Source organism: Meles meles, chromosome 18 (genome assembly GCF_922984935.1).
Source record: "Meles meles chromosome 18, mMelMel3.1 paternal haplotype, whole genome shotgun sequence".
NCBI lineage: Eukaryota > Metazoa > Chordata > Mammalia > Carnivora > Mustelidae > Meles > Meles meles.
In genome coordinates this window covers 43,682,695-43,704,371 of record NC_060083.1, presented here as the reverse complement: position 1 = coordinate 43,704,371, position 21,677 = coordinate 43,682,695, and the positions used below count along the sequence as shown (strand labels likewise).

Below are 21,677 nucleotides of genomic sequence, written 5' to 3'. Positions count from 1 at the left end.
CTCCCTAGCTATTCTGCTGTGGCCTCCTGCGCCCACAGCCATTCCCGCCCCTGCTTAATTTTAGAGGCCTGGCTCACCCCCAGGCTAGGACTGCCCAGAGATACTTGTCCCCTGTTCATGAAAGTCCCTGTTGTCACAGCTGAAACCCTTCCCTATACCCCAGAGGCCCCTGGAATGTGGCTGTGGGGCGGGGTCTGGGCCCCACACAGGTGGGACAGGTGACTGGGTAGCAGGTCTGGGTGTCAGGAATGAAGCCTTCCTTTGTGTTGTGTGTGTGGGGGGGGGGGGGAGGCAAGGGCCAGGACACTTGTCTGTCTCAGTTACGGAGCTGAAACCAGGGGTATCCTGTTGACAGAGAGGCTGGGATGGAGAAGACGGAGAGGCAGAGAAGGAGAGAGAAGGGGAGAGGATTTGGGAGGGCAGGTCTTTCCCTCCCTGCTGGTCCTTGTGACCACTTCAGTTTGCGGAGCATTTCCTGTCAGTCACAGGTATTGCTCTACCCCTGCGAGGCAGGCAGGGTGGGGGTTATTTCCATTTTTCAGATTGGTAGACTGAGGCTGAGAGCGGCAGCTAGATTACTACGAAAGCCACATACCTAATAGAGGAGGAATTATCCAGGCCCCAGGACTTGGGCTCTCTCCACCCCTAGCATGTCCCTGGGGAGTGGGGGAGTGAGGCTGGATGTTGAGGACCGCACCCACTGTGTGTCACTGGAACCCTCCAGGAAAACTGAGTGTTAATGGCTCCATTGTATTTTTGTGTATTCTGGTAAAACACACACACTGTAATTTACCATCTCAGCCATGGTTAAGTGGACAGTTCTGTGGCCTGAAGTCCGTTCACATACGGTGCCTCCAGCATCGCCATGCGTGCTCAGGACAGTTTCCATCTTGTAAAACCAAAACTCTAAATCTGTTAAACAGTTAACTCCTTCTGTCATTCAGACTATCCTGACTCCCTCATATATGTGGAAAGATGGCCCAACGTTAAGTTGGGAACTTGGCTCGGAGAGGTAGTCACACCCAGAGGTGGAGTCCAGCCCAGGCTTTTCCACTGGGCTGCACATGACATCCGGAGAGAAGGCCCCGGGGACGGCACGTCTGCAGTGGGCCAAGGACAGAAACTGGCACAGCGTCCCGGGCGTGCTGCCTGGGGCAGGGCCTTGGGCTGCAGCCTGGGCTGGAGCCAAACAGAGCGGGGTCCCCACCCTTGCCCAGCCTCCCTACCTGGGGCTAATGAGCCCAAGCCTTGAGCTCACAGGAGCTGTTTGCATTGAAAACAGGGATCTGTGACTGGGGCAGCTGCCACGCCAGATAGTGCGTGAGAGCCACCTCTCGAGGGGTGCTAGAGGGGAGTCAGGGTGCAGAAGAGGGGCTGGCTGGGGCCCAGCCCTTGCTCAGCCTGGGGTGGTGGCGTGTAATTGTTCCCTTATTAATTGCTGGGGCCGTGATGTCTGCAGAGGCTTTAATGAGCTGTGGCTGATCTGAGTTTGATTATTTTTCTTTCGGAGGAAAAGACAATACCCACCCACCCACGAGACAATACCGCCCTGTCTGCGCTCAGAGGCCCTGCTCATTCACCCCCACTCCCCTTGGCCTGCACTCCTTCTTGCACCACTCCAGCTCGGAGGAGAACCCCAGGTCCCGAGCCCCACTGTCTGCTTCCTTAGAAGATAGGGAGGCAGGAAGAGGCAGGCTGGGGACTCTCAGGCCTCAGGTGGAAGCTGAGAGTGCCCCTCGCCACAGGAACATGCCAAGGGTTTCACAGGTAGTGACTGATGGAGTCAGGATTTGAACCGGAACCTGAGGGACTCCGGAGCTCCACCTACGTCACCGCACTTCAGCCCTGGACCAAGTATCCTTCTGATTCTCCAGATCAGCCTTGCTTCCCTTCCCAGCTGCCCCCCCCCCCCCCCCCCCCCCGCTCCCCTGGAGCCCTGGAGCCGGTGCCGGTGGGCCAGGAGCTGTCTCCAAATGGCGCTGCTGCCCGCATATATTACGTATCCCTGAAACCGGCCCCTGGTCGTTCAGCTCTCCTCTCCAGCCTCAGCGTCCTTCTCCGAGAAGAGGTGTCTTCTAGTCTACCTGCCAGGCGTCCCGAAGAATCCTCCCTCCCAACACTCAGGCACAGAGAGCCCGCGGGGTCAGGTCCCTCCCCAGCCCCAAAGTGCTTGACGGGACAAACTGAGTTCATGTGGCCCTGCTCTGCAGGAACATGCCTCCCTCTGGAGAAGGCAGGGGTTTTCTGGACTGTGCTCCAGTCTTATCTGCAGAGGTTTGCCCCGACGCGTCCCAGGAGCAAGCAAAGGTTCAGGGACATGTGCGGTTGGCAGGTGGCGGGATTATCAATCAGCACCTTGTCAGCCCCGAGCCTCCTGGCCTTTGTGAGAGTGCCAGGGCAATGGGGCTGGGGGCTGGGGGTGGGGGGGAAGGGGGAGAGGCATGACGGAGGAGAGTCCTGACCTGTCAGGGAAGTGACACAGGTAGGCTTCTCTGATCACCTTAGTTGGAACTTGACCCATGACCTCCCAGCCAGCCTGTCCCCAGAGGCCTTGCATGCTTCCCTGGGCCTCCCCCCACTCATCCTAGGCCACTGCTTTCCCTGGGCCCTGCAGGCTCACTGGTGGGGTCTGAGAGTGGGACAACACAGAGCACTCTCCCCAAACTGAGAGAGGGGAGCTGGCCGCCTTGGGGGGAGGGAGCTGGCTGCCTTGGGGGGAGGGTCCTGGCCTGGTGGAAGCAGAGAAGTCTGGTGAGGACAGATGGGGTCTGAGCTGCTCCACCCCTCGGGCCTGGGAGCTGTGGGGTGACGTGGCTTTGCTCCCAGCTACTCTCCCCACTACTCGCTACTCTCCGTGTTCTCCCAGAGTGCGGAGATAACCTGCCAGCGAAGTGTTAAAACCATGGCCCTGGGGGCAAAACACCATTCATTCTGAATCATCTCTTTTGTTGCATTGAAAAAAAAAAAGAAAGAAAGAAAAGAGAGACTCCACATCAGCCTGGAAGAGGTGTGCAGGCAGTCCCGTTTCAGCAAGGGAGTTGGCCTCCCTTTGGGGGAGGAGACGAGGTCCCACAACCCCCTCGGAGGGATATATAAGGAGCCCCAGTCTGGGGGGTGACCGGGCAGCTCTCCGCTCTCAGCCCAGCCTGCTCCTCGCCCAGCGCCTCTGTGCTTGCTGAGAACCCACCAGCCACCCGGCCATGAGCACCACGTTTCTGCAGACCTCTTCCTCCACCTTTGGGGGTGGCTCTACCAGGGGGGGCCCCCTCCGGGTTGGGGGAGGCGGCTTTGGTGGGGGGAGTCTCTGCGGGGGTGGTGGAAGCCGCACTATTTCCGCTTCTTCTGCTAGGTTGGTCTCCTCGGGGTCAGGAGGGGGCTATGGGGGCGGCATGAGCTGTGGCTTCGGTAGTGGTTTTGGGGGTGGCCTTGGAGGTGGCTTTGGTGGGGGTTTTGGCGGTGGCTTTGGTGACTACAGTGGTGGCGATGGAGGCCTCCTCTCCGGCAACGAGAAGATCACCATGCAGAACCTCAATGACCGCCTGGCCTCCTACCTCGACAAGGTGCGGGCCCTGGAGGAGGCCAACGCGGAGCTGGAGGTGAAGATCCGGGACTGGTACCAGAGGCAGAGCCCCAGCAGCCCGGAGCGGGACTACAGCCCCTACTTCAAGACCATTGAGGAGCTCCGTGACAAGGTGAGTCCTCAGGTGTCGGGGAGACGGGAGCAGGTGGCTGTGCGTGCCCAGGTCTGTAACATCAGCGCTCCAGCTGCCTCAAGGAAACGCTTTCCTGCCCGGGGAAGTGAGTGTCGGTGTACAGCTTGGAGAGCAGGGAACACTTTCGGTGGGGATGCCGGCACGCACCTGCTCAACCTGGCAGTGTGGGCAGATCCCGAGACTGGTCAGGACCAGGGGTCCAAGGTGGGGGCAGTGACATATGCCAGCAGGCCTCTGCCTCCAGTCCCCCTTTGCTTCTTTTGCAAGAACGGTTAAGTGTTGCCTCAGGAGCCCTGAAGGTCAGGACCATCTGCCTCACCCTTTGAGGATATCTTTGGTGCTCAAGGCAGTATTGGGGCTTAGAACGCCTCGAACTCATGATGTGCTCTGCCAGCCACTTACTCACCCTTCCAGCCCACCTGGACCGGTTTCCTCAGCGGCAGCGTGCCTTTCTGACCCCCTCCAGGGTTCTCCTGGCTGCGGGATGTCCTGTGGGTCCATGGCTGTGTCCAGGCGTGCTGGAGTCCAGTGACCGGGGCAGGCTGGTGGACTATCCTTGAGAGGGCTATTGTTAGAGACCCCTGAGCCCCACCACAACCCTTCCTGGCGCAGTTCTCACGGGGGAGTCCGGGAACTCTGGATTCCTTGGTCTTTCACGGCCTGGAGCCAGGAAGGGTGGCGTGCAGGCAGACCTCACGTGGGCACTTGAGGGGCATCTGAATCTGCCTTGGGGAGCCTACAGGCTTCTGGCTGGTGTCAGTGGGGAGACTGTCAGCCAGGGGTCTGACCTGGGGCACAGGGTGGGGAGACACCAGGAAAGACAGAACACCACTCCAGGTGCCGGCTCCCTGTCTCCTGCAGATCCTGGCGGCCACCATTGACAACAACCGGGTCATCCTGGAGATTGACAACGCCCGGCTGGCGGCGGACGACTTTAGGCTCAAGTGCGCTCCTGCCTCCTTTCTCCTCCTGGATACCACACCCCCCCCCCGCCCCTCTTCTCGGCCTTCTTTCCTTCCTGCAGCTCCAACAGCTCAGACCTCTTGCCTTTCCTTCCTCTGGGCTCCCTCTCTCTTCCCAGGTACGAGAATGAGCTGGCCCTGCGCCAGAGCGTGGAAGCCGACATCAACGGCCTGCGCCGGGTGCTGGATGAGCTGACCTTGGCCAAGACGGACCTGGAGATGCAGATCGAGGGCCTGAACGAGGAGCTGGCCTACCTGAAGAAGAACCATGAGGAGGTGAGGGCCGGCAGGGGCTGTTGGAGGTGGGAGGCAGAGTGGGGTCCCGGCACCTCCTTCTAGTTAGCGGAAGGGCTTAGTGGTTCAGATATGCTCCCCTCCACAAAAACAGGGGTCCCCATGGAGAACAAGGGGTATTTTCCTTTGGGGACCCAGACCCCTTTCCTTCTCAGATCCATAGCCGGGCCAGGGGGCCGGTGTGACCTGCTGTCCTGATTTGTGTCATGAGCTCAGACAGGGGTTACACTGTCTTGAGGTCCTCCTTTAGCATCTGGCAAGGAAGAGAGGCCCTCAGAGCCAAGGGGCCCACGTGACTGAACCTCTTCACCTTCAGCAGGAAACAGAGGCTGGGGTGGGTACACAGGAATGCGAAGGGTGTGCAGTGAGTTAGGGACAAAGTCAGGATGGGCCTGTGGGAGTCCAGGCTCCCAGTTCTTCCTTTAGCCCTCTGTCCCTTAAACGGGCCCTGTCTACCCTGCAGGAAATGAAGGAGTACGGCAGCCAGCTGGCCGGCCAGGTCAACGTGGAGATGGACGCGGCACCAGGCGTGGACTTGACCCGCGTGCTGGCCGAGATGAGGGAGCAGTACGAGGCCATGGCGGAGAAGAACCGACGGGACGCCGAGGCCTGGTTCTTCAGCAAGGTGGGCCTGATCTCGCAGCCCCGCCCCAGCTCCCTAGGTCTCCTAGGATGCCTGTGGGCCTCACTGGTCTTGTGTGTGACCCACAGACAGAGGAGCTGAACAAGGAGGTGGCCTCCAACACAGAGATGATCCAGACCAGCAAGACGGAGATCACAGACCTGAGGCGCACGATGCAGGGGCTGGAGATCGAGCTGCAGTCCCAGCTCAGCATGGTAGGGCCATCTGCCCCCCAGCTCACCGCAGCCTGCCCAGCCTGCCCCAGTGCTGCCTGGCCTTTCCCATCATCCAGGGCTGGTTAAGTCTTGGGTCCCCAAGTCCTGGCCGAGGGGTTCCCCTGTCCTCCATTCAATGCTGGTTCACATGCTGCGGCAGCTTCTTTCCTGGCCTGACAAGGCGTCTGTCGATCTGCTGCCCTCCCCCAGAAAGCCGGGCTGGAGGGCTCACTGGCCGAGACGGAGTGCCGCTACGCCACGCAGCTGCAGCAGATCCAGGGGCTCATCGGCAGCCTGGAGGCCCAGCTGAGCGAGCTCCGCAGCGAGATGGAGTGCCAGAACCAGGAGTACAAGACGCTGCTGGACATCAAGTCGCGGCTGGAGCAGGAGATCGCCACCTACCGCAGCCTGCTGGAGGGACAGGACACCAGGTGGGGGCGAGGGTGCAGGGGGAGGGATGAGAGAGGGGCTGGCTGGTCTTCCCCCGATAGCAGTGGGACTGCGAAAAGGAAGCAGATGGGGTGTTAGTGTGATTCGGAATCTATCTGCTTGAGGGTGGCAGATGTGGACAGGCTTTCAGGATGTCCCAGCCTCTAGAGAAGTCACATGTGCGGCTGGTGGTGGGGGGTGCTGGAGATGATTGCTCAGCCAGCCACTGGGGCCTCCCTTCCCGAGACCCGGGCTCACAATCTTCTCTTATGTCTGCTTCCCCTCTCTTTCAGGATGGCTGGCATTGGCGCCAGAGAAGGTAAGAAGGCTTCACGCTTCCTGCGTGGGGTGGCAAGGGGAGCTGTTGAAGCCACAATTCCCCCTGGAAAGGGCTGGAAGAAGAAAGACACCAAACATGCCAGTTGGGCGGGGACACGCCCATTCTACACCTCTTCCACAGGGACCCTCTATCAGCCCCAGGAGAGTGGGGGTTAAAGATTTCTTGAGAACCTTCCAGCTTGAGCAGGCTTTGTCAAAGGAATAGCTTCCCAGGGCCCACCCAGGGCCCACCCTCTTGCATTTAATGCTAAGAGGCCCCCAGTCACTTCCTGTTCACTTGCAGTTAAATCCCTGGCTTTCTTGCTCACTGCGGGGCACAACTATTGCTACCAGCTGCCTCTATGATGAGTGACTCAACACCAGACCTCCCGGCCACTCTGGAAGAATTGGCCAGTGGCCATTCTCCGGGGTGCTGTCCAGTTCTCCCCGAGCTTAGCCAACGTCCTGGCTGCCTTGGGAGGGAAAAAAGTGAGGGTCCCCCTCTCTGAAGCTTGCCCCTTCTTCCTACAGCCTCCCTGGGAGGCAGTGGCGGCGGCAAAGTTCGCATCAATGTCGAGGAGACAGTGGATGGGAAGGTGGTTTCTTCTCACAAGAGAGAGGTCTGAGTGCCCGGTGTAGGAGAAATGTCCCTCGTCACCTCTCCGCTTCCCAGGCTGAGTGGAGGACTGGCTAGAGGGTCCAGAAGAGCAAACCCTAGTTCCTGCTTTCAGAGGGTCAAGCTCTCTTTGTTGGGTGCTTGGCATGCTCCCCCTCCCACGCCCCTCTAGCTCCCCCCTTCTGCTTTCGAGCAGCGACGGGCAGGAAGCTGCTGGATTGTGTAACAAGGTTGTTTGTACCATGTCTGTCCATGCAATAAAGAATTGATTTTCCTTTTGCAAATATCTTTGGTAGTATGTCCAGTTTTTCTTGTTGCGGGCCTCTGTGGGCCTAGCACCCACAGGCTGACATCTCTTTTGACTTTGGCTTTATCCCTGTATGATCCTAATTCACTCTTTGGGGTGCCTAGGGCACCTAGGACCAACTCAGGCTGCTCAGGTGACTTGCTGTTCTGGCTTATTCCATCCAGTGATCATGGAAGCAGGAGATGGGAGTTGTCCTCAGAACAACCTGGTGCACCCAGCACTGTACTTGTCGCACTGAACAATTATTTACCAAACAATTGACTGTATAGATTGTATTGGTTCACCCTTGTGTGGGTTGGCACTGTGCTAGGCAACCCCACCCATGGGTCTTGTTTAATGTGACTGTGGGTGGTCAGGATTTATGATTCCCATCTGAGAGATGAGGAAGTCAGAGAGGTGAATGACTTTGCCAGGGGCCTCATGGTTGGATAGTGAACAACAGAGCTGGGACTGGGCCCCATATCTGCGTGACTCAAAGTCCAGCACTTGTTCCGGGAGCCCAGGCCTTGGCCCTTCACAGCTTATTGCCAGGACCTTCCTCCTTATTTCTGGCCTGCCCACATGTGTTCCTAGAACCTCCCTTTTTTTCCCCTCCAGGCACACCTGACCTCCAGAGTGGCTGAGCCACCTAACATCTCTGCCTCCTGCAAAGAGGGACCTTATCCACCCTCTCACCCCCTGAAGCCACCATCTCCTTCCCATAAAGCAATTAAAGTGCTCAGAGGGAAAGACACCAACTCCAGGAAGCCCTCCAAGATTTTTCCAAGCTTAAGTCCAAAGAAACATCAACCCCTATTGTCCTCCTCAGTCCAAACCCTGCTCCTGAACCCCCATACCCAGCATCTCTGACCTTGGGCTCACTGGAGCAGGCACATTCACACACACCTAATTTGTTGCCTCAGGTCTGATGCTGGTTCCTCAGGGATTCATAACCCCAGACAGAGGGCAAGGAATGAGGAAGCGGAGAACTCTCGGTGCTGTGGCTGGGCTGGGCTCTGGTGAGGACTGGGGGGAGAGGGAAAACCGGTTTCTTAGCCCTGCTGGGAAGAGGAGGTTGGAGGTGCCTCTCTTCTCCAGAGAATCAGATCATTTTCGGGGGGAGATTCAGGGCCTCTGAGAGCGCCTCCATGAATCTTGCTGAGTGAAACTCCTTGTCCAGCAATCCTGGTTGGAGAGGGTGGGGCACCTGTTTTTTTCTGAGGAAGATTTAATCTAGAATGTATCTCCTGAGTACACACTTTGAGGCCAGACTTCTCTGGGGCTGGAGGAATGAAACAGAACTTATTAAGCGTCTACACTATGCAGGGCTCTGGGCAGAGCATTCAATGGATAGCATCTGATTTGCTCCCCCAGAGGCTTTGTCAAAGTGTGGTCATGAAGGCATGAGCCAGGAATCCGTGAGGCTAGGCCTGGGACTAGTCTCTCTGGGTTCAGACCCTTGCTTTTTCCTGGATGTCGTGCAGCTCATGGAAATTGGCAACATATTTCTTTCTTTTCTTTCTTTCTTTCTTTCTTTCTTTCTTTCTTTCTTTCTTTCTTTCTTCCTTCCTTCCTTCCTTCCTTCCTTCCTTCCTTCCTTCCTTTAAAGATTTTGTTTATTTATTTGACAGACAGAGATCACAAGTAGGTGGAGAGGAGGGTAGAGAGAGGGGGGAAAGCAGGCCTCCCGCTGAGCACAGAGCCCGATGTGGGGCTGGATCCCAGGACCCCAGGATCATGACCTGAGCCAAAGGCAGAGGCTTTAACCCACTGAGCCACCCAGGCGCCCCTGGCAACATCTTTCTTAAGAGAGTGTGTTAGGGGCGCCTGGGTGGCTCAGTGGGTTAAGCCGCTGCCTTCAGCTCAGGTCATGATCTCAGGATCCTGGGATCTAGTCCCACATCGGGCTCTCTGCTCAGCGGAGAGCCTGCTTCCCTTCCTCTCTCTCTGCCCGCCTCTCTTGTGATTTCTCTCTGTCAAATAAATAAATAAAATCTTTAAAAAAAACAAACAAACAAACAAAAAAAGAAAGTGTGTTAACTGAATCCCTTTTCTTCACCTCTGTGGGAAGTCTGTTCAAATGTCATCCAGCCATTACTGCTAAAAAGATCATTCTCAGTCTCTCACGCTGGGGCTTAAGCTCATGCTGAAGCCCAAAGCATTAGTTGTCATGTCCCTGACATCCTGAAAACGGCCAGACCCTTCCTGGGTCTCCCAGGCCCAAAGGCCTGACTGCTGCTCCTGCTTCATTGGCCTCCAGGCCTCTCTCTTGAGGAGTCTCAGATCTTCAAAGCAACCCACAAAGGGTTTTCTCAGCCCGTAGTTTGCCAAAATAACCTCTGCAAAGCCGCAGAGACACAGGGTGGGGATCCCCCCTCATCCAGTGGGTTTTCCTCTCAGGGCCAGACCCTGGGCTGGAGAGGGAAAGCTGCTTCTGTTTCCTTGGAGGGCCCATTCCTGCTCTCCGGGGATCCTGGGGTCCGAGAGAGGTCCTTGGACTCGCCAAATCCTCTTTCCTGCCTGACCCTGGAGAGAGACGCTCACACCCCGGGATAGCTTGTTCTTGGCGGAGCCCTTTAAATAGTCTTTGGGCAGAGATGACCCGCCTTCTGCCTGCTCCTGGGCTGAGGTCAGGCTTGGTTTCCAACCAATCTGGGAAGCAGGCAGCAGGCCTCCCTTCTCCCTGAGAGAGAGGCTAGCTTTGGGCCAGGCATTAGGGACTTAGGCTAGTCTCAGGCGAGGCTAGGCTTCCCAGAGCAGGCGCAGGGCATGACTATGCATCTCCCTGGGGACTTTGCCAAGTCCCTGTCCCTCTCCGGGTCTCAGTGTCCTCCGCTTTAAACTGGGGAGGCTGGCTGGACCAGACTCAAGGTTCTCTATGAGTTCATCCGTATCGTGGGACCTCCGAGGGGAACCTGGCCTGTGAGATCCGCGACAGCAGGGGCGGTGTCTCCTCCTTGCACTTCTGAGCTCTCGGAGTGGGCGCTTCATAAATATTCGTTGAATTAATGCATGACCTTGCTTCTCCTTTGCTTTTTCCTGCCTTAGACATGGCTCTGGACATTCCCTAGTGTGGGCCTGTATTTGGGTGAGTGTGGGCCTGGTGGTCACCTGTCCCTGCACAGGGAGCGGATAGCATAGGGGGAAATCAGGGGCTGGCAGCTCCTTCCATGAGATTTGCGACGGGGATGACCCCACTGGATACTTGTCTTGGCCCCCATCTCCTCTCCCCTAAAGCCAGCAAAGTCTCCCGGAACCTGCTTCTTAGGCATTTGACAGCTTCCCTCTGCCAGGATAGTATTTGGGGCTACTCATAGACATTTCCCTCAGGAAATGTAAAGCTGAGTTGGGGAAATAAGATACGAATGCCACCAACTGTCACTTGTCTGGTCCTTGTGGGCACCTTGCTGGCTGAAGGGACCAGAGAGGGAAGCACAGCAAACTGGCCCAGAATGGAGGCCCAGGACAGGTCATGACCCAAGGATGAGTTTGAAATTCCTCCTTTGTAAAAGGGAGAGCCTAACTAGCGACCTTCTGCCTGCCAAGTTTTCCCACATGTCAGGCGCTTCTCCAATGCTAACTCATCTAATGTCTGGTTTTCAGCTGTGGCCACCAAACCACTGAAAGGTTGAGTAACTTTCCCAGGGTCACACAGCCAGTCGATGGCAGATATAGGGTTGAAACTCAGTTCTACCTAATTCAAAGCCTCTGGTGACCTCCCTGGGTTCTTGGGAACCCCGGGTGGTGTAAAGGATTTTAGAAAGCTGGGGATTATAGGTATGTGAGGACTGGGGGCCTTGACACTTGGCAGGAGAAGGCTGCTGAGTACTGCTATGGGAAGCAGGTATCTCTGAGGGTAAGGGTGGCTGCCCAGACGGCCCAGCTTCATTGTCTGGGGAAGGTCTGCTTTTCATGAGAGGCTCCTTTTCTCCGTGGGGGAGCCTTGAAACATTTTGGGAGGTGGGTCAGCCATCCTGGGCTCTAGACCCTATGCGGTCTAGGGAAAGAGATAAGGAGGAAGGAGCCTGATCCAAGAGCCAATCGAGGATCCCTGAATTCAGAGCTGGGGGGACAGGATCGAAGCCTCAGCTGTGCAGGTGAACAATCTGGCAACCTTGGACAAATCCTTGAGAACCAGAGACCCAGAAAGGCACTGCAGAGGGAGACTTAGAAATCATTCAACGTAAGGCCCCCAGGGAGCTGGTGGTAGAGATGGAAAGCTGTGCGTTTCTCCTTGCCTCCTACTGCCTTGGGCCTTGGCATTCTGGGTCTGGGATAACTCTGTCTTTGACATTCTGCATTGAGCACCTCGCAAGCCCCCAAGCTTTGGAGCTCACACCAGGACAGACAGCAGACGGGCTGCCCCGTCAGGCCATTAGCTGCACTGGCCCAGCTGCTGTGGGAAACAGGACCCCCTAGCTGCTGGGCCTGCAGTGTCAGGAAGCCTGGGAGCGTGGCGGGGTGACAGAGGATGCCCCTGCTTGGGTGGGGTGGTGTTGAGGCTGGCCTGAAGGGGCATTAGCAGGCAGGTGTGAAGGATGCAGACCCTGGAGCCAGAGGTTCGGATCTTGGGCAAGATTTTCAGCGTCCTCAGGTGAAAAGTTTCAGCGTCCTCAGGTGAAAAGGGGATGTGACCAATGCCATAGAGTTCTTTTGAGGTTACACGGGAAGAGTGTCTAACACAGCATTCAAGAAATGTTATGTGAGATTGTCTCTTATGGTTTGTCTCCCTCCCAATCCCATCTTGTTTCATTTATTCTTTTCCTACCCCGCAAACCCCCCACGTTTCATCTCCACTTCCTGGTTGGGAGAGGGCGGTGGGGTTATGGACATTGGGGAGGGTAAGTGCTTTGGTGAGTGCTGTGAAGTGTGTAAACCTGGCGATTCACAGACCTGTACCCCTGGGGCTAAAAACACATTATATGTTTATAAAAAAATAAATTAAAAAAAAAAGAAGTGTTAGCTGTCATTTTATTATCTTTAAAAAATACAGAATGTGACATTCAGAGATCATCTACTGAGTTCACAGAGAGGCTCCAAGGCACCATCAGTCAGGGTAGAGAGAGCCAGAGACGAGCTTTGAACCTTGCCTTTATGGTGACCTTGAGCAAGTAACTCGGCCTCCCCGAACCTCAGCTGTAAAATGGGGCCAAGAACACCCCTCGCCCATTGTCGTGAGGACCCAGTGACAGTGTGTGAAGCCCACCTTGTTTGTGGGGGCTGCTCACGCATGCGGCTTCCCCTCCTCTTATGACGTTGGTGTGATTTTGTCAGAAAGCAAAGAAGGGAGTCTCAGGCCCAGCACTCTGTCCTGCCCCATCAGGAGCAGGGCCAGGAGCAGTGAAACTGGGGCCCCAGCATGGGTCCTTGCACAGCTTCCTCCAGAAGGGCCCTGGGGTTCACCGTAGGTCAGAGGAAGACATTCCTGTGTTATGCACTATAAGTACCTGCTCGGGGAGGGGACAGGAGGGGAGGGGAGGGACCGTGCCCTGACCCTGCAAGGGAGGCATGTCGCCACCCCCCCTGTGTTTGTACTACTGGGACTTTGGAGGATCTGGGGCATTGTTCCTCTAAGAGGCGTTGGTCTCAGCCCACTGTCAGCCCTGGGGGGAGGATCGTCACTCCAGGCCTGGCAGGTTTTATTAATCACCTTTTTGTCAGTTTTGATCCTCTACTGAGAGCGAGAAGAGAGGGAGAGCCTGAGAGCTCCTGCTTTGGGCTGAATCACACAGCTTTTCAGAGAGCGAGAGCGCTGAGCTGTCAGTTTGGGGCAGGAGGGCTGGGCAGGGTCAGAGGTCAACCTGAAGCCCTGGCCTCCCTGTGAGACCCCAAGCATGCCGTGGCCCCTCCCTGGTGCTGACACCTGCTAGATGAAACATAGGCCTCCTTCCCTACCTGCAGAAGACGAAGGGCAGGAAAGCCTTGACTCTGAGCCTTGTTTCCTGGCTTGCTGAATCAGCAAAGGGGTTCTCGGGATCGCTTCGAGCCTGGGTCACCCTACCCTAGTCCTTAGCCTGGTGCAGACCCCCTGGCTGCTGTGGGCCAGCAGGCTGCCCCTGAGAGGCCATTCATGGTAAGTCTGGCCGCCTTGGTGAGTGGGAGCTGGAGCCCGAGTCCAGAGTTCTCCATTCTTAGCCCTGGAAACTTCTCCATCTAACTTGGGCTCAGAGAGGCCACCTCTAGGCCCTTCTATTCTGGCCTGAAGCCTTCTCTGGCAGGGAGACTAAGCATTCCCTGAATTTTAGCTATGTCTGAGGCTCCTCGGCAGAGACCGGATCCTCCCATGTGGCCTCTTGGTCAAGCATTCACAAGCTGGACAGATGTCCTGTGACCGGGGGAATAGAAGGAGCCCTGTCAGGCATTCTAAGACTTCCTTTCTGGACTCAACCACACCTCGAAGGTAGCTGATATGAGGGTATGATTGAACACAGGGGTCAGGCTAATCCAGCCCTTCTCAACTCCATACCATTGACCTTTTGGGCTGGGGAATCCTTTGTTGTGGGGGCTGTCCTGGGCATGGTAGGATATTTAGCAGTATCCCTGGTCTCTGTCCTCTAGATACCTGTAGGATCCCCCTGTTGTTGCAACTGAAATGTCTCCAGGCATTGTCAAATGTTCTCTAGGGAGAAAAAGAGCCCTTAGCCAAGATCTCCAAATTAATCTAGGGGGGCAGAAGTGGGAATTGTGGTCTCGTTAGGGGCAGGGGGTGTAGGTAATTGGCTGGGAAGGGGTACAGGGAGCTTTATGGAGTGCTGCAAATGTTCTGGATGCTGGGTACACAGGTGAACGTGTGTTTGAAGCTTCCTACATAGGTAGGCATGCATTGAGTTGGACACTAATAGTTTATACAATTTACCGTATGAATTACATACCTAGAAAAGGAGTCTTTGTGTCAGCGTGAACCCAACTTGGGTTTTAGTCCTGACTACTCCTAAGCCTTGGTTTCCCCATGTGTAAAATGGGGTGACTTGTAGGACCTGCCTCACTGGGTTGCTGCAAAGATTGAATGACACAGCGAGTATACTTAGCTCCGTGCCTGCTTATGGTGAGGTATCTGAGTGTGTTAGCTGTTACGATGTGCCAGACTGCTTGCTTCTGTATTCTGTGCCTCAGTTTCCCCAGCTGTGTTAGATGGTGCCTAAGTTCCCTTGTCACTGTGACTTTATCGGATTGTCTTGGCACTCCCCCACTGCCCGCCACCAGCCTAAACAGTTTCAAGGTGGTCAATTCTACAGGACCAAGCCAAGTTTGTCAACAGATTCGCTAGGAGCACTGGAGTAGGAGAAATGCTAAGAAGGTTGCAGAACATCCTAGTCCGAGGATTTAGAAATAGAAAGAAGGGAGCTGAGGGCCGCGGTGACTTTGTAAAAGCACAGGGCCACCTCGCAGCTCTGTCCCCATTCTAGTCCTGGGTGGAGCTGAGAGCCTGCGGAGTGAGCTCCCTAAGTGCAGAGCTGAAGTGGAATTCAGCTGTCAAAGGGGTAGTCTCAGGCAGAACACTGTGCCCTCTGAATCATCCCTTTTGTTAAGGATTAAAAAAAAAAAAAAGAGCCACCCCCAAAGGCACAACCCACCTTGGAGAGCAGAGGTAACTGGGCTTGTGGGAAACAGAGTGCAGCTGGCAGCAGTCAGAGGGTGGGGAAGGGAGGAGAGAAGATGGGGCAATTGTTCAACCTGGTGGAGGGCAGTATAAAAGGCACCCACTCTGGGGAAGAGCCACCGTCTTCGGCCCAGGCCAAGCCCGGCTCCTGTCCGCACCTGCTCCTTCTTTTGCTCTCACCATGAGCTGCCGCCTGCAGAGCTCTTCCGCCAGCTATGGAGGTGGTTTTGGGGGTGGCTCTTGCCAGCTAGGAGGAGGCCGCAGTGTCTCTGCCTGCTCAACCCGCTTTGTCTCTGGGGGGTCAGCTGGGGGCTATGGGGGCGGCATGAGCTGCGGCTTCGGTGGAGGGGCTGGTAGTGGTTTTGGAGGTGGCCTTGGAGGTGGCTTTGGCGGTGGCCTTGGCGGTGGCTTTGGTGGGGGTTTTGGCGGTGGCTTTGGTGACTACGGTGGTGGCGATGGAGGCCTCCTCTCCGGCAACGAGAAGATCACCATGCAGAACCTCAACGACCGCCTGGCCTCCTACCTGGAGAAGGTGCGGGCCCTGGAGGAGGCCAACACGGAGCTGGAGGTGAAGATCCGGGACTGGCACCAGAAGCAGAGCCCCAGCAGCCCGGAGCGGGACTACAGCCCCTACTTCAAGACCATTGAGGAGCTCCGCGACAAGGTGAGTCCTCGGGTGTTAGCGAGCTTTCTTCCCTGCAGGGCAGAGCTGCGAAGGCCAGGGAACATGGCCTCCCAAAGGACAAGAAGATGGAGTGTGGTGGAATCCTCACTCCACCTTTGGAGGAAAATGCTAGTCTTTTACTACCAAGCGTCTCTACTCCTGATAAGCTTTCTTAGGCCACTGTTCCCCAAATGCATTCTTTTACTGTTATTACTCATGTCAACATTTTTACTGCTTCCTAAACAGTTATGTTATTATTAATAACTTTATAACTATAATTCCAACCCACGGAGATGTTTGGAAACCATGACAGTTTTAGAAACCACTAAGAATGACTCAAATCAGCAGAGAAAGGAATACTGCTCTGGGAATACTAGTTAATTTTGTAGGGGTCCCATTTAAACTGTTTTTCTCAGCTGGCCAAGAGGAGCAGGAGGGGGAGGCAGAGGCCCAGGCCGTGCTAAGCTGAGCTGAGATTGCTTCATCAAGGCCTGTCTGTCACGCTGGGGTCCCAGCTTGTTGGAACAGAAATCCACCCGCCTGGGCTGGGTCCCGGCTATGCAGGGTGGGTTTTAACTGCTACGGTATATGAGCGTTTAGACAAGGAATTCAAATGGATGGGAGTGTTTATTGGCTTTTCCTTCTGCTCAGCTGGGAGGCCAGCTCCAGTGAGCTTACTATGAGCTGTGTGGACCCAGGCTGACCCTCTCCTGACCTTAAGGAGAAGACTGTCCCAACGGTGAGCTAGAGAGGTCGCTAGTCTGAGGCCTTCAAGACATGACTAACCAAAGAAGTCCCGGGCAGGGTCATCCTGGGTCCCCTGAAATGTACATTCCGATCTTCCCCATCATGACCAGGAGTAGATAGAATGTCAGAGTGACAGACTCAGAGGAGGGACCTGCCCTGCCCCTCACTTCACCGAGCTCAGAGAGCAGGGCCTTATCCTGGTGCCTTATCATGCACCCAGGTGTCTGAGGACATTAGCCCCGCCTGTGTTTTCTCTTCCTCATCCTCCAGCTTGTGGACCCTCCCGTGATGACCCTTTGTATTTTGCAGATCCTGGCGGCCACCATCGACAACAACCGGGTCATCCTGGAGATCGACAATGCCCGGCTAGCGGCGGATGACTTCAGGCTCAAGTGAGTTCCTCGTCCTCACTGGTCTTTCTCAACTGTCTTTTATTTGAGACAGAGGCTCATCTGAACACTGAAATCGGAGCATCCCAGGCATGAAGGTCTTGGAGACTCCTGTGCAGAAATAGGGAAGGGTCTAATACCATTTCTGTTTTGCTTTTCAAAAAAAAAAAAAAAAAATCCTTTAGGTATGAGAATGAGCTGGTCCTGCGCCAGAGCGTGGAGGCCGACACCAATGGCCTGCGGCGGGTGCTGGACGAGCTGACCCTGTCCAAGGCCGACCTGGAGATGCAGATTGAGAGCCTGAATGAGGAGCTGGCCTACCTGAAGAAGAACCATGAGGAGGTGAGGGTCGGCAGAGGCTGCCATGGCTGAATCACCTCCAGTGAGAAAGGGGAGCAGCCAGACTTAACCTTCTGCTGGGGGACCCAGAAGCGCTTCCCGGAACATGCTGGTAGCCCTCAGAGCTGAGGAGGAGGAGGATGGGGAGCATCATGTGTCTTCCTCTTCCATCCCTGTAGGAGATGAAGGAGTTCAGCAATCAGGTGGTAGGCCAGGTCAACGTGGAGATGGACGCCACCCCGGGCATTGACCTGACCCGCGTGCTGGCCGAGATGAGGGAGCAGTACGAGGCCATGGCGGAGAAGAACCGGCGGGATGCCGAGGAATGGTTCCACAGCAAGGTGCCCAGCCCTCTTACACCGCGGAGCTGGGGGCTGCCAGGGCCTTCCGTGGGGCTCCTCCATGACCTTTTTCCCACTCTAATTTCAGAGTGCAGAGCTGACCAAGGAGGTGTCCTCTAGCACTGCCATGATCCAGACCAGCAAGACAGAGATCACGGAGCTGAGGCGCACGCTCCAGGGCCTGGAGATCGAGCTACAGTCCCAGCTCAGCATGGTACACCCGAGGCCCTCCGTCCGGCAGCCCCCGCCTCTCAGCCTTGGCCTGGCCTGGCTCCCCTCATCGCTTCTTTGTCGACTCCCCCCCCCCCCCCAGAAAGCCGGGCTGGAGGGCACGGTGGCAGATACGGAGTGCCGCTACGCCACGCAGCTGCAGCAGATCCAGGGGCTCATCGGCAGCCTGGAGGCCCAGCTGAGCGAGCTCCGCAGCGAGATGGAGTGCCAGAACCAGGAGTACAAGACGCTGCTGGACATCAAGTCGCGGCTGGAGCAGGAGATCGCCACCTACCGCAGCCTGCTGGAGGGCCAGGACGCCAGGTGGGGCCGCTCAAGTCTCCCTCTTGGGAAAGTGACCACAGGACCCTTGGACAGCCGAGCAGTCAGGGTCTTAGGGATCAGGTCCTCATGGCCCTCCCAGAAGGGGACCTTCTGAGCTTAGACTGGATGCAGACCCAGGACCAGAGCTCCCTGTTTTCTAGAATCAGACGGTGGGGGCATTTCCTCAGCAGGCCGCAGGATCTGTCCCTTTAAACTCTGTAGTTTGGGCCTTGGGATTAGATGGGCAGGAACAGGGACCACGGACAGAACATCTCATATTGGAAGAATGTTACCTTGGGTTCAGGTCAGCTGAACAAAGCTATGAACATGGTGATTTAACTCCCTTCAGACCGTTTACAAGGACCAGGCCATCCTTGTGGGCTCAGGGGGAGGGATTGTGGGAGGGGAGTGGTCCCAAAGGGACCAGAGGGAGGACAAAACTTCCAACAAATGTGCCGGTTTTGGGGCCTGAGACAGACAGCAGACAGGCCTGGCAGGTACCAGCTGCTGCCCCTTTGGCTGAGGGCAGAGTTGGTAAAAAAGCCCAACTCAGGGGCTCTGAATGATGATCTGAGTAGCTCCTTCTGAGGACAGGTGAGCCGCTGTCCTCCGGTGCCTTCTGCTCACGTGACCTCTCTTCTCTCTCCCAGGATGGCTAGCCTGACCTCCTCAGGAGGTAAGGAGACAACCCCAGGGGTGGGGAGGGGTGAGTCGGGCTCCTGTTCACTGCCCTGGGGGGCTGGGAGATAGGCTGTGCTGGATTCCCCAGTGTAGGGAGGGAGGGGGCTCTGGGGGACATGGCCATTTGCTCGTCTCTTTTCTTTGCAAAATAGCTAGGTCTGCCCACTGGGATACATCCCACTGGCATATTTTGGAGGGAGCTAGCTTTGGGGACAATAACATGAGTCCCTATCAACTGACCTCCAACCTGACCCATGAGGGGGCTTGGGGCCCTCCTGGGGGACCCTGACCTGCCGAGGTGGGTCTTCTCCAGCTTGAGTACGTCTTGCCTCCTCCACGTCTCAGGGAACACCAGCGTCACAGTCACCACCACCACCACCTCCTCTTCCGGTCGTCGCATCTCAGACACCCGTAGGGTTTAAATCCACTCGGCATCCTCTCCCTCTGTCTTCAGCATCCAGAGGAGAGAGCTGATGGGTCCCCGCTGGAGAGAGGGGGAGACCGCAGGATGCTCCCTGGCCCCGCACTTTCCCGAGGGCAGGCGCTCCCAGCTTCTCTCCCCGTGCGCGTCCTCTTCTCCCTTACCTGGTTCCTCCGGCTTCTCAGCTTCTCTACTAAAAAGAAAAATATAATTCAATAAAGTTTCCTGCTTTTTTGCAACTGTATTTTTGATTCTGGTCTGGTCTCTGAGGGTAGCACCTGCCAAGGCCCTGATCTGGAGCGGTGGGTGAATGGGTGCCGTTGGCTGGGTGCGCGCCCCCCACCCCCCCCAACAAGTCTGGCCCAGGGAACTCCTGGCTGGAAAGGACACAAGGCACCCAGGACAGCCATCGGGGCTCATCGATGATGGTGCTCAGTGAACGCAGACAAATGGGGCAAACTGGAGACATGGGGGAACACGTGAACCAGTTCTATACCTTGTAGGACATAGGGCAGCAATGGGTTCTAGTAGTGTCAGGTGATGGGGAGATGTGGGAAAGAGGCACAGAGGGATCTGTGGCAAGCTTCAAGGAGCCAGTGCAGGGCTGAGTGAAGGAGGAGACCCAAGACAATTACCCCAGGCTCAGCGTTCTGCCTCCTTGCTTTCTGCAGAGCCCTTCCTCCTTTTCTTTCTTTCTTTTTTTTAAGATTGTTTATTTATTTGAGAGAGAGAGAGCATGCACACACTTGAGTGTGGGGAGGGGCAGTGGGAGAGGCAGACTCCTGCTTGAGCAAGGACCCTCATGCAGGACTCCATCCCAGGACCCTGGGATCATGACCTGAGCGGAAGACAGACGATCAACTGACTGAGCCACCCAGGCTCCCCCAAAGCCTTTTTCTTTTAAGATGAGGAACATCCAGACCTTCAGTTGCCCCTAGCTCCTGGCCTACCCTAGCACTCAGTGCATCAGCCACGTGACTCAATGAGTAGCCTCCACCTGAGCTGACCTTCCTCCCCAATTCCTCTCCGCAGCCCTGTGCCCCTGCCTTTCTCATTGTCCCAGTTCAGACTTGCAACCTCCTCTTGCTTTGCTCACTCCTTACGTGGAGTCTGGACCTCTGGGTTCTGGCACAGGCACGCTTTCTCCTTTTCACTCCTCCCTTGGCCCATCTGGAACATGTCCTTGGTCACAATTGCCAAAACATTCTGATGACACTCCAGGGAGGCCCCTTTCCTCCGCGCCAGACTCTCACGCCCACTTCACTGGCCGTTGCCTCCTCAGATCTACTTGCCGGAAGGAGCACCCCTCATTCCCCCAGATCTGTGCCTTCCTGATCCCTCATTCCAGAGGACCTGGAAACCCAAGCCAGGAGCCCAGTAGTCACCTTGGCCTCTTCAATCCCTACTTCCCTTCCAAGTTCATCCTGTGGATGCCGTTTGCTATAATGTCCTCACAGCCTCCCTGGCCTCCCTGCCTCCAGTCTGAGCTTCTCCTGCATCTCTGCCCCATACTCCAGTGCGGATGATTGCTGGAAATGGAAAGTCTTCCTCCTGGCCTAGCGAAGCTTTCATAGCTACTCCCGGCCACTGAGGAAAACACCGACTCCTCCCTGGCAGAGGGACCCCGGGCCTCTTCCTGCCTCTCTCCAGCCCTTAATTCTATAATTGCCTCCTCTCACTTCCCGCGGTCTTGCCAGGGCAAACTGCTCTCGGTGACCCAGCCATGTTCTTGGGCCCTTGTTCTGTGAGTGACCTCAGTCTGACCTTCCTCCCCTCTTTCTCTCTGGATCCCCATCTTAGAGTTATTGGAGATGACCAGGTTTTTATTCAACATTCTGCCTGAGATGAACATCCCCTCCCCCGTGGCCCCCGGATAGCGTGGGGTGTGTTCAGGTGTGTGCAAGTCTGCGCCTGTACAGTGTTGACCATGGGCTCGGAGGGCCCGGCTGTCTCTCTGTCTCAGGGCTGGCCTGCTGCCGGGGTTCAGCCCCGCTTACCAACAGGAGGCACAGCCCATGAATGAACTGGGCAGTGCCTGTCCGATGCCATCTAGTTTCCTTCGTGGAGTTTAGGCCAGAACATGGGTGGGCTCTGCTGCCCCTGCCAGCTGTCCCCTTTCCCTGCCCCCTCCTCATTTTCCCTCTCTTCCCCTCTCCAGCCCCCTGCCCAGTTTACTCCCCTCATTCTTTGTCCTCCTTCTCCTCCTCCAATCCCAAGACTGTTGTGGGCTCAGCTGGCTGACTTTGTCCCACAGAGGGACAAAGGGCTCAGACACGGCCCACCCGGCTGACTAAGCCAGATGGTTTCAGATCCCACCCCCAGCAGAACAGGCAGGGCCAGGTTCCAGCTCCAATGCCCAGAACTGTGCTCGAGCTGAGGTGGGTGTCAAAGAGAAACAGGACCTGGCCTCCACTCCTGACAGCTTTGTACCTGTCTGTGATTCCGTTTCATCAGCTGCTGTTTGCTGAGTGCCTGCTGTGTGACAGGCACAGTGTGGGGACCTGGA

General features: G+C 56.2%; 2 protein-coding genes across 2 annotated transcripts; both read left to right on the top strand.

The window, feature by feature from the left end:
• Nucleotides 1–3,200: 3,200 nt before the first annotated feature.
• KRT15 (keratin 15) lies at nucleotides 3,201–7,179 on the top strand. The gene is made up of 8 exons (XM_045985996.1): nucleotides 3,201–3,692; nucleotides 4,575–4,657; nucleotides 4,795–4,951; nucleotides 5,433–5,594; nucleotides 5,681–5,806; nucleotides 6,017–6,237; nucleotides 6,529–6,554; nucleotides 7,085–7,179. Exons 1-8 carry the CDS (start codon nucleotides 3,201–3,203, stop codon nucleotides 7,177–7,179), a joined length of 1,362 nt encoding a protein of 453 aa, XP_045841952.1.
• An 8,057-nt stretch (nucleotides 7,180–15,236) lies between these two features.
• KRT13 (keratin 13) lies at nucleotides 15,237–19,349 on the top strand. Its single transcript, XM_045985413.1, has 8 exons — nucleotides 15,237–15,719; nucleotides 16,776–16,858; nucleotides 17,041–17,197; nucleotides 17,374–17,535; nucleotides 17,624–17,749; nucleotides 17,849–18,069; nucleotides 18,720–18,745; nucleotides 19,096–19,349. The coding sequence occupies exons 1-8, from the start codon at nucleotides 15,237–15,239 to the stop codon at nucleotides 19,170–19,172; spliced, it is 1,335 nt and encodes a 444-aa protein (XP_045841369.1). The 3' UTR covers nucleotides 19,173–19,349.
• The last annotated feature ends 2,328 nt before the right edge of the window (nucleotides 19,350–21,677 follow it).

Coding starts and splice junctions, on each gene's coding strand:
- KRT15 (XM_045985996.1), top strand. CDS start 3,201: ATGAGCACCACGTTTCTGCAGACCTCTTCCTCCACCTTTGGGGGTGGC. Junction 4,658..4,794: donor GCGGACGACTTTAGGCTCAA/GTGCGCTCCTGC, acceptor CTCTCTTCCCAG/GTACGAGAATGAGCTGGCCC. Junction 6,238..6,528: donor CTGGAGGGACAGGACACCAG/GTGGGGGCGAGG, acceptor CCTCTCTTTCAG/GATGGCTGGCATTGGCGCCA.
- KRT13 (XM_045985413.1), top strand. CDS start 15,237: ATGAGCTGCCGCCTGCAGAGCTCTTCCGCCAGCTATGGAGGTGGTTTT. Junction 17,536..17,623: donor AGGAATGGTTCCACAGCAAG/GTGCCCAGCCCT, acceptor CTCTAATTTCAG/AGTGCAGAGCTGACCAAGGA. Junction 18,746..19,095: donor TAGCCTGACCTCCTCAGGAG/GTAAGGAGACAA, acceptor TCCACGTCTCAG/GGAACACCAGCGTCACAGTC.